The sequence below is a fragment of the Podarcis erhardii genome (assembly GCF_964252035.2).
Source record: "Podarcis erhardii genome assembly, chromosome: 2".
NCBI lineage: Eukaryota > Metazoa > Chordata > Lepidosauria > Squamata > Lacertidae > Podarcis > Podarcis erhardii.
The window spans coordinates 69701394-69720217 of NC_138498.1; the positions used below are offsets into that span (position 1 = coordinate 69701394).

Genomic DNA, 18824 nt, shown 5'->3' on the forward strand with positions numbered 1-18824 from the left:
ATCTGACTAGCAATCTGTTTAAACAGCAGCAATGACCGAAAGCTGCTTCCAGCTCCTGAAATGAAACAAACACTGACACCTAGTGGCTGTCCGGCAGCTTGAAAAAATGGCACACAGAGACAACAATTAAAGCAAGAGGAACAGGTTAATGTTTGGCTTGGCTGCGCATGCCACACCAATGAGGAAGGATTATAACATTCTCCCTGTCACATCTCATCCTCTGTTCAGTGACATGATAAACACATAGGAAAGCTTGCCCATTAAAATCAATCACTGCTGCTTAGGCGCCCTTAAAACCTAAGTTGTGCAACTGGCTAAGAAACACAGAGAAATCCTAAGAGACTGCATAGTCTTATGAATGGTACATCTCCCAAAGAGCAAAATAATGTAAAAAACACAGTGCAAAATAGCAAATGTTTTTCTGCTGAAAATGTATTTTAGAACTAGGTGACATGGCATTTTACTATCTATGGTAGCATATGGATTTACCTAGTAAGGCAGAGAACAGGCCAAGCAAAACAAACAATTAAAAAAAAAAATACAGCAATGCTCATGCCAGCAATAGGAGATGACTTGCTATACTAGAACTCTTTGTGTATAAGCCACAATACAGTTGCCTTCATAGCTATTAGCATAACCATCAAGAGCTGAAAATTTTGGCGGTTAGATACACTGGTATATGCTTTCTAAGATTGATCTTGCAAAGGAAAGTCACATTTGTTACAATTTAGAAACCAGAGAGCCCAAACTGGGTTTCAAGTCTATTATTTAATCTCTTGGCAGAAACAAGCTATCGCAGTGATGGGGAACCTCAAGCCCACCGGCTCAAACGCAGCCCATGAGTCCTCCTCATCTGACTGCAACATGCCCCATGTCCCCAATATTCCCCAAGTGACAATTAGGCTTGAAAAAATGACTCCAATGCTTTTTTTTCAAGTCTGATTGCCACTCTGGGAGGAGAGGGCAAGTTCCTGGAGACTGAAGCTAGGGAGAGTGTCTGGAAGTGTTTGTGTTCATGTAAAGGAGTGTGTGTATACCCACTTTTTGCTTTGGCCCTGCACACAGCTGGCATGTGGCCCCCAGAAGGTTAAGCCACAAGGTTAGCTCGGGGCTGAAAAGTTTCTCCACCCTTGCTTGAGCAGCCACCTACTAGAGATTCAATTCACTATAATGCTAGATCCTATAAATTTCTGAGTTGTCCACTATTCTTTTAAAAAGCTGCAAAGTTCACCAAATCTCTTTGACCTTAGAAGTGTGGTAAGTCGTAGTGAACCAATGTACCCCTAAATACGCACCAACATTCTTTGGGGTCTAGTCTATTGTATAGATCACAACATCAAGCAAAGATAACTAGCCACTCCCCCTCCTTCATTCAGAATTCACCAGACCGACAAAGACAGCGCAGCAAATTTACCTGAAATGAGCTGCTTGCTGGCTCATCGTCACGCTCAAGGTTTCTTCCCCCTGCCATGTTCTGCTCTCCATTTATTGGGGACAGAAGCCAGGCTATGCTCTCAGACTCCTTTTTCTCATCCATTTCTTCTCCTTCCTGCTCATCTGTACCTTCATCTCTCTTAGATGCTTCCTTTGCTGCTTTGCCACGGTCACTTCGCCTCAAGGGACACAAATTGGGGACAATGGGCTCCCCAAATGGTTTCTTGTGTAGAAGCTGTCGCTGAGCCTGTTTCAGGCTTTTCTGGTAAACCTCAAGCTGACACAGGATGACTTGGGTATATTTGTTGGGATCCACACCTTTAGGGCAGAAGGGAACACCCCAGTAATAGTGCACCATGTCTCTCTCTTCGCCTTCTTGGCACTCCTCGTCACCCCTATGAAGTGCGCACAGTGGAGGAGCATTTCTGGGCAATTCAGTCCTTTCCACCAGCCCAGGAGAAAGACATGCCTTCTTGATGGGCTCCAACCAATGTCCAAGCTCAGACCCTGGTCTGCTGGAGTAGTCCAACATGCTGTGCTCCAGAGCCACTTTCTCCGGAGCTTCTGAGCAACCAGGAAGGGAATCTCCTTCCATGTAATTTTGGGAATGCTTTTCAGTTTCCTTGCCTGTTGGCTTTCGAGGGCTAAACCTTCCTGCAAAAAGTCTCTGAGGTGCCAGTGACAAAGTGCCCCGAGGCCTTTGGGGAAAGGTGGGACTTAAGGCAACTGATGTCCCTTCTTCTAGACTGGGTGGTGTATCACTGGAACTGCTCCTTGCTGATGGGGAAGGGTTTTCATTTGACCCTGCAGAAGGTTGGCTCTTCCCTGGAGATACAATTATGCTAGAGACTAGTGAGCTCTCAACTGTTGCCTGGCTTAACCTTGTCAGTACTACTAGGGGCCTCTTGGCGACATCTGTCTGTCCATTCTTATCAGTTTTGTCACTGTGTGAGAGGGAGCTGCACTCGGAGCAAGGAGACTCAGGGCAAGGCAGTAGAGCTGCAAGGAGCTCAGGATCCTCTTGCCCAGCTGGGTAGCTTCGTGCTGAAGACACTTGTGCCTTGGAAGGATGGGGCACAGCAGCTGCAGCAGAAGACTCAGAAGGCTGGCAGCTCTAGAAAGGAGGGTGAAAAATGCACACAAGTGATTTGCCTTTGAAAATGTACGTTCCTAATTATTAAATCAAACTGACTGCTGCTCCACTGAGTAAAATATATAAATGGACACTTCCATGTTAATCTACAAAATGATAGCTAAAGGTGAAATCATTCATTAGCCGTGTTTGGGGCTGTTAACATGGTGAAGATTAACAAATGTATTGTGAGCTCACCTTGTCAGATGCATTTATGCCTTACAGAAGACTGGCTAGAATTCCAGATGGAAGCCTGTCCCATAACAAACACCTCATTTGAACTGCAGAGGGGGAGTACAGGGCAGGGAAAGATGTGAACAGGCAATTCTGTAGCCCAAGTATTTCTGCTTCACTTACACCAAGGCTCTCAGCAATGGCCTTTCTCAGAAGCTCTTCCTCTTCCTCCTCTTGCGAGTTCAACTGCCTGGCTTCTTGCTCGCTCATTTTCAGAGCCAGGGCAAACTGTTCATCCTCCGTCATCTCTGAAAAAAGTGAAAAAGAAAAGCGTAACACAATACAATGCAGCAGGCTCTCATTCCTTATGCCCTGAAGAAGGTGCCTGGGGACTTTCACCTTCACAGGGAAAAAAGGCCAACTAAATTGGATCAAAGCTGTTACATCTCAGCTTACCTTGCCGTGTGCCTTCAAAACTGGAACAGACAGTGCTAAATGCAGAGTAATGCATTTTGTGCAATATCAAATCACTGAACCAAGTCAGGGCATTTAGTTAAGGTTCCCATAGTGATCTCAGCTTTGACTCTTTGGTGAATTCATCACAATGAAATATTTTATCACATAATCATCTGGCAGCGACCCTGTTTTGTACTTCCACATGCAATACTATCATCAAAGGGCACAAAGGAAAAGCGGTAGACTTTGAACACTGAACTGTGCATGAACAGACTTTTTCTAAAAGGCACAGTCTGCTGGTAGAGCACAATGAAGTTAGTTCCTTTCCACTCAACATTATTATTAACTTTAAAAGTCATAGTGCTCTGTGGTGTATACTGCCAAGCCTCCTGAAATGTAAACGGGCAAAGGTCATGAGCCACAATTGCCTGGACTGGTGCAAAAAATTTAAAAAAAAAAATTAGAAGAACAACCTGGAAAAGGCAGAGAATGATCTTCAGATCTGCATGCTTTCCTACGCGGGATGAGACCGCTCTCTCCCTACCTATACAAAGTTGTTCTCTAAATGATTTTCTGGGACATACTAAAAATCACAAGTGTTGCAAAAACAAAAAAACAAAGCTGTTCTGGAAAACACCAGGGTGTGTGTTTTTTTAGATTTCTGACCCACCGCTTTCACTTAGCTAAAAATATCCAAGCCTGAAAACCAGAATGAAAAAGAAACTCCAGCAACTCCCCTACTTTCTGAGAATTTGAAGAGCACATTGAAACGCTCTTCAGTCAAACCATTGTAGGTTGATTCTGAGCAGCACTTTCTGAGAAATCCTCTCTCACACATAACAACTCTTAACCCAACAAGTGCACCTGAGCACAAAACACCATAGAAGAAACTAAAGAGAAGAGCTTTGAAGAAACAGATCACCTTCCAGACACAGTGAATACCTCAGATTCCTTTACTGTAAAGTGTTTGGACACCATAGCAATTAGGACGCCATCACAGCCTCCTCAGGAGCATCTTCTCAACACATGAGAAATGCCTCCAGAGGAAACCTCATTTGTGGATTACTGAACCTCATCACTCCCCCTTCCCAAGAGAAAAGCAGCAGGTCTAAACTGAAACATGGACTTTGCAACACCCCTTGGATATGGTCACAACTACGAATAAGCAACTATGTGACACAATGCAGTTTCATTTTGCCCTGCTTAATGGGCATTAGCTTTCCTGCAGCTGAGTTTAAGACAGGGGGGTGGGGGCAATGCCCTACCCATGGGTATAGTATCAGGGCACAATAGCCTAAGTTTATTTATTATTATTTTCTTAAGAAAATCTCTAGCCCTCCTAGAAAGAAACCTATGAAGCAAAATATGCAGGTATCCTTCTAAGCAATTTCTGTGAAGTGAGCCAGCCTGGCTGCTCCCAGCTGTCTGTGGGTTTAGCCAATGAGTGATGTCAGAGCTGCGATTGATATGCGAGTTGTCTGGACACCAGGCAGGAGGAATCCCTGGGGTTCTTTAGTGCACTTTCCTGCTTCTGTCTTATTCTATAGTAGTCCTTGAGATTTCCAGAGTTGGCCCTTCCCTTTTTCCTGGTAACCAGGATGCACCTGTGGTGGGTTCATATGAGATCAGGTATTCCTTAGAGGTGATGATCTGCAAATACTACTACACAGTAAGTGCAACTGGTTGTTAAAGAATCCCTTTCCTGAATAGCAAATGCAAAACATGTAAATTTTTCAAATACAGTATGCTTAGGTGTGTCTCCTGCTGTGCAGGACCTAAAGCCAGACACTCATTATGTTAACTTTCAGTACAATGCTATACTTATCTACTGAAAAGTAAGTCTCTTTGGGATTAATGGGGCTTATTCCCAGGTACGTGTCTACAGGATGACAGCGTAGGCTTTGGTTTAAGTTTGGCACTAAGGAAACAGGGTTCTTGTGCCTTTAATAGCTGTATGCAGAAATAAGCTGCTGAGTTATCCCACCCCCCACCCCTTCTTAAAAGCAACAGTGCTTTGAGCAGCCATATTATAGCTTTACCACCGGAATCTGTATTCTTGTACATATACAGTACAGGGGCCTGGACTTCCTCAAGAACCAGCAGAATATTTTATAATAACTGGAATTCATATTATTAAATACTGGCAGCAAAACTGCATTATCTGATTACAAGGGACCTAAGCAGAAATTAATGGACATAGGATCACAATCATCAGTTACCTGTTCTCAATCTCTCACTTAAAAAAACAACAACCATGACTGCATAACCAGACTGTCGACAACTATACAACACAATGCAAATGAAATTCCATCTATGAAGCAATATGGTGTAAGACGCTGCCAGGGAGTGAAAAAAAGGGCATAGTAAAATGGAACACGGAAAAACTCTAGACAAGAATCCTTCTGGCATATCAGAGAGAGAAAATAAACAACATTTATTCCACTTTCCAAATTCACGGGTGCATTGAAAAGGATAAATCTTTGCCCCCCACCCATCATGAAATACATCCAACTTGCACGAAAGTGAAAGGAGCAAGCCATCTCCTTGAGAGAAGCAGGGCATCTGTTCTGTCAAAGCCATGCTGCGTATCTCTGGCTATCATGTATTATTCTGCTTAACATCTGATCATTTCTAAACGCTGTCTGCAAACGCTCACAATTTGTGTGCGCTTGATGTTGATTACATTGGTCATAATTTATGATGATTAGAAATTCTAAGTATTGCGTTAGCCTCCTACTGGTGTGGGCAAACAGACTATTTAAGAGCTCCAAGACACAAAAATAGAAGCTGAGCTCTCAGAAGCAAGCACTGTCTGAATGGTTTGGCAGGTAGTCTATACAACCAATGTCTAGCAGACAGAAAACCATTTGCATGCCCTTTCGGACACAAATTATGTGCTTGCACATATGTGCCCATGAATTCCGAATAGCTCCATTATAAAACTTGAGGGGTTTTTTGTTTGTGTGCTAAAATAAGCATAGTTTCATTGTTCCAAAGCTAGGCTCCCACTACACTCCCAGTTCTAGTGATAGGTAGAAATGTCGGTGTCATATGATCAATCCCACCAAGAAAACATGAGGAGGGGGTGTACACTGTTTTTAAAGACATTACATCCTTAAACAAATTAAACTAGTTCTGAGTCTTTTTACATGCTAATATGCCAATTTACTACGCAATTCATGTTTCAGTTGGACGTTTGAAAATAAATTAGATGCAAAGTGCCACCAGTTCTGAGTTCTCTTGCTAACAGATCCCCCCCCCCCATGTTGGCTGTATTACACTCACAATCATAGTGAAATTACTGTACAGTGAAAAGAGATTTACTGTTCTAGAAAACACACATCAGAAACATTCCAAAGAAAAGGATTTATGTAGGTTTGTATGTTTTAATCGTAGCTTGTTGAGAATATAACGTCACGGGTGTATTTGAATTATAGCTCAACGTTAAAAATGATTAAAAATTACAAAGTCAGAAAGGAACAATGTGCCTTAAACACTAACAATATGAGAAATGTTCCAGCTTTGGAAATTGGCAGCACATGCGGTCCTTATTTCTCCACACAGGATGAAACCAGACCTGACATTATTCACGGATTAGTTGTTGGGTGAATGTTTGTTTTAAGTAAATAGTGGCCATGGGGAAATGCCAACTGCGGGGAGGGGGACTTTAACCCTTTGCCCATACCCCAGTTCCATCCCCTGCCCCCGGTGATTGCTGTTTGCATTGGGAGGAAAACAGCCTTTTCTTGAATAAAAACATCACTACCACTACACACAGTTATTAATTGCTTGAATAAGTCTCAATTGGCCTAGATAGGAGGGGCCAAACAATCCAACCCTCCCTAGGCAGCCTCATCTCCAAGAGGCCAATTTGTCATAAAACCCAAGCAACCCTTTAAAACACTGACAGTGGTTTATATTTCAAAGAAATGAACCTTAATTTGCCTAAAAATAAACACTAAAAGGCTAATTATAGTTCTAATAAATAAAAGAGCAGACATGTAAGTGGATGTGCCTAATTAATTATTGCTAATTGACTGCTCTAATGTAGTAGGTATGAGACCTGCATCCAAAGAAGCGAACTGATGAGGAGACTCACTACCTTTGCTCATGCCAATTATCAAATGCAGTTCTAAGACCACATTCTGCTGGATGCTGGACTGAGGATCTAGTCTTGCACTGCCAGCGGCAAATGGATTCTACACATTACAGTTTCAACACGAAACATGGATGGCTTCATGTTAATCTCTCTCCTAGGTATTCTGTACACACAGAGGATTTCATGCCTTCTTGCTCACATCTGTGGGCCTTTAGCTTGTTTGGAGTACTGAATATGCACTTCTTTCTTCCTACAAAGGGATTTGCAAAGAGGGTTATTTGCAACCTACTTGCCATCTCCTCCATTTGGAGTTTATCAGGTTACAACCACTGCTTGGGGTCCATTCAGAAATGTATTCCATTATATTTCCAAATCAGATGCTCTTTGTAAAACCAGCACCGCTCACAATAAATCTTGTGAGTTGGAGCATACTTATAAACTGCTGCTGCAAACTTACAGCAATGAGCTCAGCTGAGGAGATCTAACCAAGACTACCTCTGTGAAACAGCATGTTTCTAGAAGAACAAGATCCTGGAATCACAGCAAAGAAATTCATTTCACCAATAAAGTAAGTTACATCCAGTGTGGTGTAGTGGTTAAGAGTGTGTAGTGTAGCCAGTGTGGTGTAGTGGTTAAGAGCGGTAGTCTTGTAATCTGGTGAACCGGGTTCGCGTCTCCGCTCCTCCACATGCAGCTGCTGGGTGACCTTGGGCCAGTCACACTTCTCTGAAGTCTCTCAGCTCCACTCACCTCACAGAGTGTTTGTTGTGGGGGAAGAAGGGAAAGGACAATGTTAGCCACTTTAAGACTCCTTAGGGTAGTGATAAAGCAGGATATGAAATCCAAACTCTTCTTACAGTCACCCAGAAGGCTAATTACTGAATAAACCGCATGTACTCTTGCCCTAATAACCAATCAAGCTACAAGCAAGAATATTCTGTCCGTGAGATGCTCACTGTAACTCTATACACCAGCTACAGTTGTCTCTGGATAGAGCTTAGATTCAAGGTCTTGTTATCCTTTTTCTCATCTCACACCTGCCATATAACATAGCCATTGTTCCATTGTCTTCATAGAGGAAATAGATAGTAATGTTGTACTTTGCATAAACAGTGACAACCTTGGCAACTTACAAGGCTCTTCTCCTTTATGCCAATAGATAGGCACAATGACACTTAGCTGTATCATATCTATATGTATCTGTGGTGATATTGTTTATCCGCATACAATGTCAGACCTCATACAAAGCGGCTACTTTTGAGTTGGTAGGCCCTGGCATATGTGTCGTGCAAAGGCATATGTAAGAAACTCCATACCAAAAAAAACAGTGAACTGCTCATTCTCCAGCTCCCACATTCCCCTGCACAGATGAGACCTACGTGCTATTTTCCTTTTTGCGGCAAACTTCAGTCTATCCAGCTGCTGCTTTGTTCTTTTCTTCTGCAGACCATGTTCCTCCTTGGACTCCTGCTGCAAGAGAAGAAATATGGTAAATACATAAACTACAGAAGATGCTACCATTTGCCACCCTTCCCCCATCCCTCCTGCCTCAACCTTCATCCAAATCTCCAAGCCCAGGGAAGGGGGGGGGGGGAGAAAAGGAAAAGCTGGCACAAAGGCAGACTCCTCGACTGGTGAGAAATGTGACTTTCAGACACAAATAAAAGAGTATTCTGTAGCTATTAAAGGAGCTGTGTGGTAAGTATAATGAGCAACGAGGGATGCAGGCAAACGTGTAAACAGATTAGCAGCAAAGGACAATAGACCTCATGTCAGTCACTGCCATGCAGAGTACCAGCTGCATAGGATTTTAACAAGAAGTTGTTTGCTTTTACATTCAGGAAGTTATACAGGGTGAAAATGCAAAAGAAAAACTTGATTAGATCTTCCAGCAGGGACATCTAACATGGCAAGGTGCTTTCTTAGTACAGCTGGAAAGGTATCATCCAGCAAAGTTGATTCCCCAAAGGCAAGGGGCACTTAGTTAATAAGGAAAAAAAAGAACTCCACAATCTAATGCTGTTCACTATGAGACGTCACCCTCCTATGTATCATACTTTAGACTGATAACTTCTTTTATTTCCCTCTGAAGAAAGGGGGGGCACATCCATCAAAATGGCTATCATGCTATGGCCTCCCTGAACTGACAACAAAGTACAGTTTTAAAAGTCAACAGTATGAGCATTTGTCAGGGACAGTTAAGATTTAAAGGATGCAACAATGGAAGCAGAATTGCAAGCCATATCCAAGCAGGGAAAGAACAGGAGAAATTGAACATGACACATAACGGCGACGCAGGAATCTTTTTAATGACTGGAGAGTCTAAAATGGAAACTGACCAAAAGGAGAAGGAGAGACAGATTGCTAAGGTCAAGAATACTGATCTAGCACAGGAGTGTAAGGCTGGACAAAAGTCAGAAAAAGAAAGGTACACAATGAGTTGCAACCAGCCAGAGACAGATATTTTTATGTTGCAAACAAAGAAAGGCATCTCAAGTGTGCTGTTTACCTCAGAAAAAGATACCAACAGAGTATACAATAGAGTGCAACATCTATTTTAAAAAAGGTGAAGTACTGAAACAACTAATGATATTAATAGAAACAAAAATTGAAGAGAAACATGAAGTTAGTAGCAGAAAAGAGCATGTAAAATAATATTTGGGCAATATGAAAGGGACATTCTATACAAATTTGAATTCAGAGAATTGATATGATTCACAAAGCCTACTACAGTGGAACCTCAGTTGCTGAACACTTCAGAAGTCGAACGTTTCGGCTATCGAATGCCGACAACCCAGAAGTGAATGCTTCCATTTTTGAACGCGCCTCGGAAGTCGAACCTCTTCCGAGGCATTTTTCTCCATTTTTCTCAATGGAATTTGCCAACCGGCAATTGCACCTCGGTTGTTGAACGTTTTGGAAGTCAAATGGTCTTCCAGAATGGATTGAGTTCGTCAGCCGAGGTTCCACTGTACAGGGTTGGTTTTTTAAAAGGGCTAAAGAAGATAGAGCTAGGGATTCAAAATGAGGCAAATACTGGTAGAATTGTTTAGAGAAAAACAAAGCCAAATCCTCATAGCAAGTGTAGTGATGTTACAGAAGAAATTATGGCAAACTGATGGGCAAAGCTGGGGGGGGGGGGGTGTTGATGAAGTAGTGGATGATACACCACTTCCAAAGCCCTGCATGATTGCACTGGTCAGGACAGGACGTGTGTGTGTGTGTGTGTGTGTGTGTGTGTGTTTGTACAATGTATTTCCTGTTTTGTTTTAAAACCAACAACTTCCCGTTGAAATTAATGGCAAGGGAAATGACTCAGCTGGCTGGCCTAAGTAACGGGACTGATCCTGTGCTTCTTAGGGGAGCACTGGGGCTTTAGATCCAGTGGATCCCAGGCTGACTGTGTCCCACTTCCATCTGTCCCCATGAAACCAAATACTGGGGGCTAATAATGGCTTCCACCAGCCAAAACACCACTGGCAGATCTACAACCACGAGCACGGCAGGACCACTGCACTGAGCATGGTCCTCCACTGGCTGAGAGGTACCTCTGTCTCATCCTAAACCATCTCTAGCCAGCAGACCTGGGGATTAGAAATGCCCTGTTAGTTCTCTTCTCTTGTCAGTTAAGTATACAGGTGGAAATTATCTAGGCTGCAATCTACAGCCCATAAATACACAACGCCAGCACCACACGTACAAGGAGTTTCCTCCCATTCTTCAGCCAGGAATTGGAAAGTCCTGTTAGTGTTCACTAAGCAGCCTCACAGCCCCAGATATCAACAAGGATATTGATCCAGCCCCAAATCGCATCCTCTTGAGCAAGGATGAATTATGTGAACTAAATGAAACAACCATAAAGTGGGTATGCAAGTGTCTAAAAATAACTGCACTCAGTGGATAATAATGAATTGACATTAAAGAGAAAAGAGGTGGCAAGTGGAGGTCTGCAGTGAGTTCTGGGGCCTGGGCTGTTTAGCTTCATAAATAATGTCAGGGAAGAGTTTCCAGAGGAGCAGTAGTATTCATCTGTTGCAGTGAAAAACAGCAAAGAGTCTTGTAGCACCTTAAAGACCAACACATTTATTATGGCTTAAGCTTTCATGGACTACAGTCCACTTGGTCTATGAAAGATTATGCCATAATATCTTTGTTAGTCTTTGAAAGCACTACTAGACTCTTTTGTTGTTTTTGATGCAAAAGACTAACATGGCTATCTGTCTGAAAAGGTTGAGGCAGTGGCATTGCTGAGAAGGCAGTCCTAAGGCAAGTAAGAATACAAGCAAGAAAAAGTGGGGAGGTGGGGGGATGAAAATTGCCTGGAACTCCTCAGGCAGTCGCGTTCCCCTCTCAGCATCTGGCAAAACTCATCTCTGTGGCTTCCCTGCCCACCCCCTCTTCAAGCACTGGGCCTCACAGGCCTCACCATCTTGGCGCAGCAGATGCTTCAAACACAGGCAGTTTCAAACACGGCAACAGCGCCACCTGCAACAAGACAGGGCTGCTGTATTTTTAATACAAGCACTACAGGAGGAAATCCAGCAGGTGAAGCTCTCATGACCAGGACTTGTAAACAGGGGCATTTGCAAGGTTGTTTAGTTTGAGGGGGAAGTCTGGAGCTGTCTCACAGTGTGTGGGGAACCAAGAGACCTGGAGAGTAATGGAGCTGCTGCAATTACCAGCAACATCTGTGCCACGTTTGTCTTCCTGCCTAAGAACGGGCAAAACTACACATGTAGCAAGTGCAAGCTGATTACCTTGCTGGAAGAGAAGGTACAGCAACTTGAGGCCTGCCAACCACACTCTAAGCTATCAGGCAAGATGAGGAAATTCTCACTAGACCAGAGTGGACTATCTTGGAGCAGAGATGCAGGCAGGGAACCCTAGGGAGGAGCAAGATCACCCAATACATGAGGCAAACCCCTGAAGGAACATAACACAAAGAAAGCAGGACTGTCAGGAGCCATGTTTTGTCTCTGGAGTGGCAAAATCAATTCCATGCCCTCATCCTGGACACCGATTCTCAGCCAGAGCAGCAAGAATAGAAGTGGAAAACCCAAAACACACTGAGGTGGCAGTGAAAGGTACAGTGAACAAAACAATTCCTGCTGATCTCCATAGAAGAAAGTGATATGTGGTGGCAGCAGATGACTTCCTACTAAGGGTGACAGAGGCAGCAGTGTGCAGAGGAAAGACTCGTTGTTTCACTTGTCTCTACACTAATGCACAGAGTACAGGAAACAACAAGAAGAATTTTCACTCTTAATACAGGTTGGCAAATATGATCTTTTAGGCATTAGTGAAATCTGGTGGGATGAAACTCATGACTGGAATGTAGAAACTGAGAGGTATACCCTATTCAAAAGGAATAGCCCATACAGGAAAGGAGAGGTAGCAAAATTATATGTAAAGAATGTGTACACTTATCAAGAGATCCATGACTTGAATGATAGAATGCAGACTGAGAGTATATGAGTAAAAATTGTAGGTGAGGGAAACAACAGTGACTTGACTGTGGGTAGAAATATAAAAAATAAAATAAAATGTCCAGTAGCACCTTAGAGACCAACTAAGTTGTTCTTGATAGGAGCTTTCATGTACATGCACACTTCTTCAGATACACTGTGGGTTCCTAACAACAAAGGGACACGGCAAAGGGATGGTATCCGCAACATACAAAATACTACTCCAAAATCCCACAAACACGCTAGACATAAAAAAAACAATGGGAAGACGAAATTGGCTATGAGATTAACCCCACTCAGTGGACCAGAATGTGGTCTAAACCCCCCTTTAAATCCATATCAACAAAAAGAAAAGAACTCACTCTGAAACTCACCTAAAGGTGGTACCTAACACCAAGGAAACTAGCGCTAATACACTCAGGAACCTCACCAAAATGCTGGAGAGGGTGCACCTCCACAGGCACATACCTCCACATGTGGTGGGAGTGCCCCAAAATCAAACTATTCTGGACAACAGCCATACGGGAAATATGTAAAATAACTAAGCAACTATTGGAAATTACCCCAGAACTGGCCCTACTAAACATATTCCAAGACACGAATGCCCACTCATATCACAAAGAACTCATAACCCACCTACTCTCATCAACCAGAAACATCATAGCCAGACACTGGAAAGACCTGTCAGGAGTAAGAACCGATCAATGGTACCAAATAGTATGGGAAAGAGCCTTACTAGAAAAATTAACCAATAAATTGAAACTGACACAGGGACAAATAGAATAATAATAATAATAATAATAATAATAATAATAATAATAATAATAATTTATACCCCGCCCTCCCCGGCCAAGGCCGGGCTCAGAGCGGCTTACAAGCAATAATAAAAACAAGATGAATGATTACAACTTAAAAACAAAAATAAAATACAGTATTAAAATAATGGAACATTAAAATATTAAAATGTAGCCTCATCGCAGGAGGAGAAGGAAAAGAAAAAAGAAAGAGAGGGAGGGAGGGAATCAAATTGGCTCCAAGCCAAAGGCCAGGCGGAACAACTCTGTCTTACAGGCCCTGCGGAAAGAAATCAGATCCTGCAGGGCCCTGGTCACATGAGGCAGAGCGTTCCACCAGGCCGGAGCCAGAGTTGAAAAAGCCCTGGCTCTGGTTGAAGCCAATCTAACTTCCTTAGGGCCCAGGACCACAAGGGTGTTGCTATTTATGGACCTTGAGGCTCTCCGTGGGGCATACCGGGAGAGGCGGTCCCGTAGGTACGAGGGTCCTAGGCTGTGAAGGGCTTTAACGGTCAAAAGTAGCACCTTAAATCTGACCCTGTACTCCACCGGGAGCCAGTGCAGCTTGAAAAGCACTGGGTGAATATGCTCCCATGGCAGAGACCCCGTGAGGAGCCTCGCTGCAGCATTCTGTACCCGCTGGAGTTTCTGGGACAGCTTCAAGGGCAGCCCCGCGTAGAGCGAATTACAGTAGTCAAGCCTGGAGATGACCGCCGCATGGATCACTGTGGCCAAGTCGGGGCGGGAAAAGTAAGGGACCAACTGCTTGATGCGGTGAAGGTGGAAAAATGTCGCCTTGGCTGTTGCTGTAACTTGCGCCTCCATGGAAAGGGAGGCGTCAAGGATTACACCCAAACTCTTAACGGAAGGCAATGGCACTAATTGGGCCACCGCAAGAGAAGGGAGTTGGTCCCTCATCCCCATGCCATCCTGACCCAGCCATAGGACCTCTGTCTTCGAAGGATTTAGTTTCAATTGGCTCCCATGAAACCATCCAGCCACAGCTTCCAAGCATCTGGTCAGTGTGTTCGGGGCCGAGTCGGTGTGGCCATCCATCAGCAGATAGAGCTGAGTATCATCAGCATATTGGTGACAGCCCAGCCCAAAGCTCCGGATAATCTGGGCAAGGGGGCGCATAAAGATGTTAAAAAGCATTGGGGAGAGAATTGTGCCCTGCGGCACTCCACACACCAAGGAGTGGCGCAACGACATTTCCCTCCCTAGTGCCACCCTCTGTCCCCGACCAGAGATAAAAGAGCACAACCAGTTACGGGCTATGCCCTGTATCTCCACGTCTGCAAGGCAGTGGTCCAGAAGATCATGATCGACCATGTCAAAGGCTGCTGACAAATCTAAAAGGATCAGCAGTCCTGACCCGCCTCGATCCAGTTGTCTACGGAGATCATCTGTTAGGGCAACCAGAGCCGTCTCCGTCCCAAAACCAGGACGGAAACCGGACTGAAATGGATCTAATGTCGATGTTTCCTCCAGAAACCTACCAAGCTGTTCAGCAACCGCTCTCTCAATTACCTTACCCAGGTATGGAAGATTTCAAACTGGGCGGTAATTGGATAGGTCTAAGGGATCTAATGAAGTTTTCTTTAAGAGTGGACACACCACTGCTTCCTTCAGTTCCCCTGGGAATGTCCCCGTGTTAAGGGACAAATTGATAATTTCAACCAGGGGGGTCCGCGCAACATCTGGACACTCCCTAATCAGCCAAGACGGGCACGGATCAAGGAGGCAGGTGGTGGGCCTACCAACTTGGAGGAATCTATCCACATCAGTAGGAAGTATCCGATCGAAATGGTCCAACACTGGACCTGAAGTCAGTCGAGGGGCCTCCAATTCAGTCATTGTATCTAAATTGGCAGGGAGGCCACGGTGGAGCAACAGGACTTTCTCCACAAAAAAGCTCGCGAATGCCTCACAGCTGTGGGTCGAATTTGTGCTTAAATTTGGTTGTCCTCCTAAGGACGTTATTGACCTAATTATTCTAAAAAGTTGCGCCGGGCGAGAGCTAGCGGATGCAATGGAAGCTGCAAAGTAAGATTTCTTAGCAGCTTTCATAGCCATCTCATAGGCTTTCATAAGCGTCCTATAAGATGTTCTTCACCTATAAGAAGGTGAAGATACCTTCACCCCAGTATGGCTCCCCTTTATCAGCCCAACAAGATAACAAGAATCCACCAACAGCATATGAATCAATATGGCTAACCTGATTCAAAAACACACACACACCCCACTCACATGAAAACAAAGTTTACCACAGCCAATCACAAACAAGTAACAGCACCCTAGGCCAACCCCAATTTCTCTCACCACCAAAGGAACACAAGCAAATAGCAAAGAGAACCTGCACAAACGACGCTGACACAAAACCCACACATACAGTGGTGCCTCTCTTTTTCGTCTTGCGAAGCACGGCCATTAGCGGCTTAGCGGCTTTAAGAAAAAGGAAACAAACTCGCAAGAACTCGCAAGACGTTTCGTCTTGCAAAGCAAGCCCATAGGGAAATTCGTCTTGCGAAGCACCTCAAAAAACAGAAAACTCTTTCGTCTAGCGAGTTTTTCGTCTTGCGAAGCATTCTTCTTGCGGGGCACCACTGTACATTAAGCGAAATAGAAATATCGCCCCCCACCCCCACAGCCCCCTCCGCCTCTTCCCCCCTTTTTCTTCCTAATGTAACCCTAATGTCTCAACAAATGAAACTGACCTATGGAAAATGTAACTTGAAAAAAGAGACATTGTGCATACCTTTGTAAACCAAGAAAACTTTAATTTATTTATTTTTTTTTTAAAAAAAGATACACTTGGTGACTGTGGGTAGAAATATATTGTCCAGCAGCACCTTAGAGACCAACTAAGTTTGTTCTTGGTATGAGCTTTTGTGTACACTGTGGGTGTCTCCTATAGCCTGCGAAGCCAGACTGAAGGCTTGGATGATACCTTCCTAGATTAGATTACCAAACATTCAGTACTGAGAAAGTGATCCTGTTCTCTTGGGTTTCATTACACAGAGACAAGGAAAAGCTGAGTGTAGTCAGACATGCACTCTGGAATTTAAGAAGGCTGATTTCAAAAAGCTTGAACTACTGGGAAAGATCCTATGGTCAGAAATATTCAAAGAGAAGGGAATGGTGCTTAATGTATTGCTGGTGCATAATGCATTGGTCACATCTATAAGCTATATTTTTGCAGATTGTGCTTAATTTTGTGGTGTTCTGTTCATGTTTTCTAAGTCCTCCTGGCCCCTTTGGAATGTGATCCTGCTATGGTGTGTGCTTGCAGCTTCTCACTATTTAATCTCATCTATGGATTTCATTAGTGCGTAGATTTTGATAATTAATTTAGACGTTAAACACAAGCAAACCCAACACCAGTCCCCTCCTCTCTGTGCTGTTACTCAGAACTGAATTCACTGCTGTTCTGTGCTACCCTTTGTCTTGAGCTTTTAAAAAATTTCATCCCAGGAGCATGCCTCACAAACTAAGTGCAAGGCATAGTATTATATGATTCTCCAAGTCCCAATACGCATTTTCTTTCACTGCTTTTAAAATAATCAAACAAGCAAGCCATTTAGTACAGAATAGTTATTCACCACTCCCTTTCCACTCACTTAAGAGATAGCACTTCCATTTATTTCTCACAGTACCTTCCAGCTTTAATACTAATGCCTTTTAAAAAGGCCTTATTCCCTGTCATATACAAATTCAAAATATGGTTCATTCACTCTGAAAAACAGGTTCTTCTCCCAACACAGTTTACACTCCATGCCCCACTTAGTCCAAGAGTCTTCAACCCGGCATCCCTTGTCCTCTGAGCTGAGCTGCTTAATCTCTCCTACCAGACCTGGTGACACCACCCTGCTTTCACCTGCTTGTAGGCTGCACACTCACAAGCTCTAGTCCCCCATTGGCTCTCCTCTTCCTATAGTTTCTAGAAATATTTCCCCAGCCATTCATTTGCTTTGACCTGAAAAAAACCGCAGAAAGCTTGCCTTTGGGACTACTTTCTTCTGCTGCTTTATTTTATTTGTTTGATTGTTTATATTCTACTCTTTAAAATATTTCTTCCAAAGCAGCTTAGAAAAGTCATAACAGTTAAAAACAAGGGGGGACAACGGGAGAGGTAAAAACACATCAGCATAAAATCCAGTAGAAGGGGCCTTTCAGAGCTCTTCAGGGAAGGAATTCCTCAGATGCTCTGTTACCACCAAAAAGGCTCCATCTCTGGTATCTGCCACTCAGATTTTGCTAATGAAGGGCAAGAGAGAATAGCCCCTGATACTGAGCTCAGGCAAACTAATATTGGTACAAGCAGTATTGCATCTTCAATACTTAAATGGCCTAAACAGTGGTTCCCAACTAGCTAAGTACTGCGGAACCCAGTTTTTCAAAAGCCAAGCCATGGAACCCCTACCTTTGAAAGTGTTATATCTGTGGTAGTTTTTGTTATGTGAATGGTGCCACTATACCCTCCAACATGTCCCAGTGCACAACTGGGAAGCCCGTCTTCTGGGCTGCACGGCCACATGAGTCACGTGACCTGCATGTTTTGACATTCCATGCTCTCAAACAAGAGCATGGCTTTCCAAAACAGGATGTCCCAGACAGTTGACGGATATGTGCCATGGACCCCCTGAGTGGGTTATGCAGACCACCAATTGGGAACCACTGACCTAGAACAAGATCAACACCAGCTCTTAAAACGGAGCCCAGAAAAACTGGCAACACATGTAGTTGGTATAGAATCAGTGTAATAAGTCCCAACTGCCTTGCTGCTACCACATCCTGGCAGGTGTGTTCTGAAACAGTTCTGGCTTCCCAGGCCATTTCTAAAGCCTGCCCCATATAGAGAGCACTGCAGTGATCCAGGCAGTTACATAGGGGCTTATCTAAATATATGCCCCCCCCCCCACCTTCCACCTGCAGTCCTAATGTGCAACAGTCAAGGAAGGACTGTATTACTTGCTATTTCTGCATATTTGAATTGACCCCTGTTTGGAAGTAGGTAAAGGATTCTCTGAAAAACCAAGTAGATTTGAAAATCCATGCAGACTGAACAGGTAGTGACTGCTGATCCTGCAACTTGGAATTCGGTAAGTATGTAATGCAACGACTGGATGTACACCTAGTGCACATCTGATCCCTTTAAAAAATTTGCTTGCAGACCACTCAGAGTCTACCTGCTAAAAGGATTAAGAGAGCGCCTGGAGGTATGTTTGCTTTCCATGTTTAGCTTAATGCGTTAAAGAGGACAGGCAGCC

The 18824-nt window shown here is 43.8% G+C and overlaps 1 protein-coding gene across 3 annotated transcripts in view; it reads right to left on the reverse strand.

Annotated features, from left to right (window-relative positions):
• UIMC1 (ubiquitin interaction motif containing 1) overlaps positions 1–18824 on the reverse strand; it is an 85771-nt gene that overhangs the window by 43410 nt on the left and 23537 nt on the right. For 2 of the 3 annotated variants that reach the window (XM_081850206.1, XM_081850204.1), the window contains exons 3-5: positions 8675–8765; positions 2924–3048; positions 1415–2548 (exon numbers count right to left, since the gene is read on the reverse strand). In XM_081850206.1, coding sequence (XP_081706332.1) covers positions 1415–2548; positions 2924–3048; positions 8675–8765 — 1350 coding nt within the window. The remainder of the gene's footprint in view (positions 1–1414; positions 2549–2923; positions 3049–8674; positions 8766–18824) is intronic. The other variant, XM_081850205.1, reaches the window with a different exon arrangement.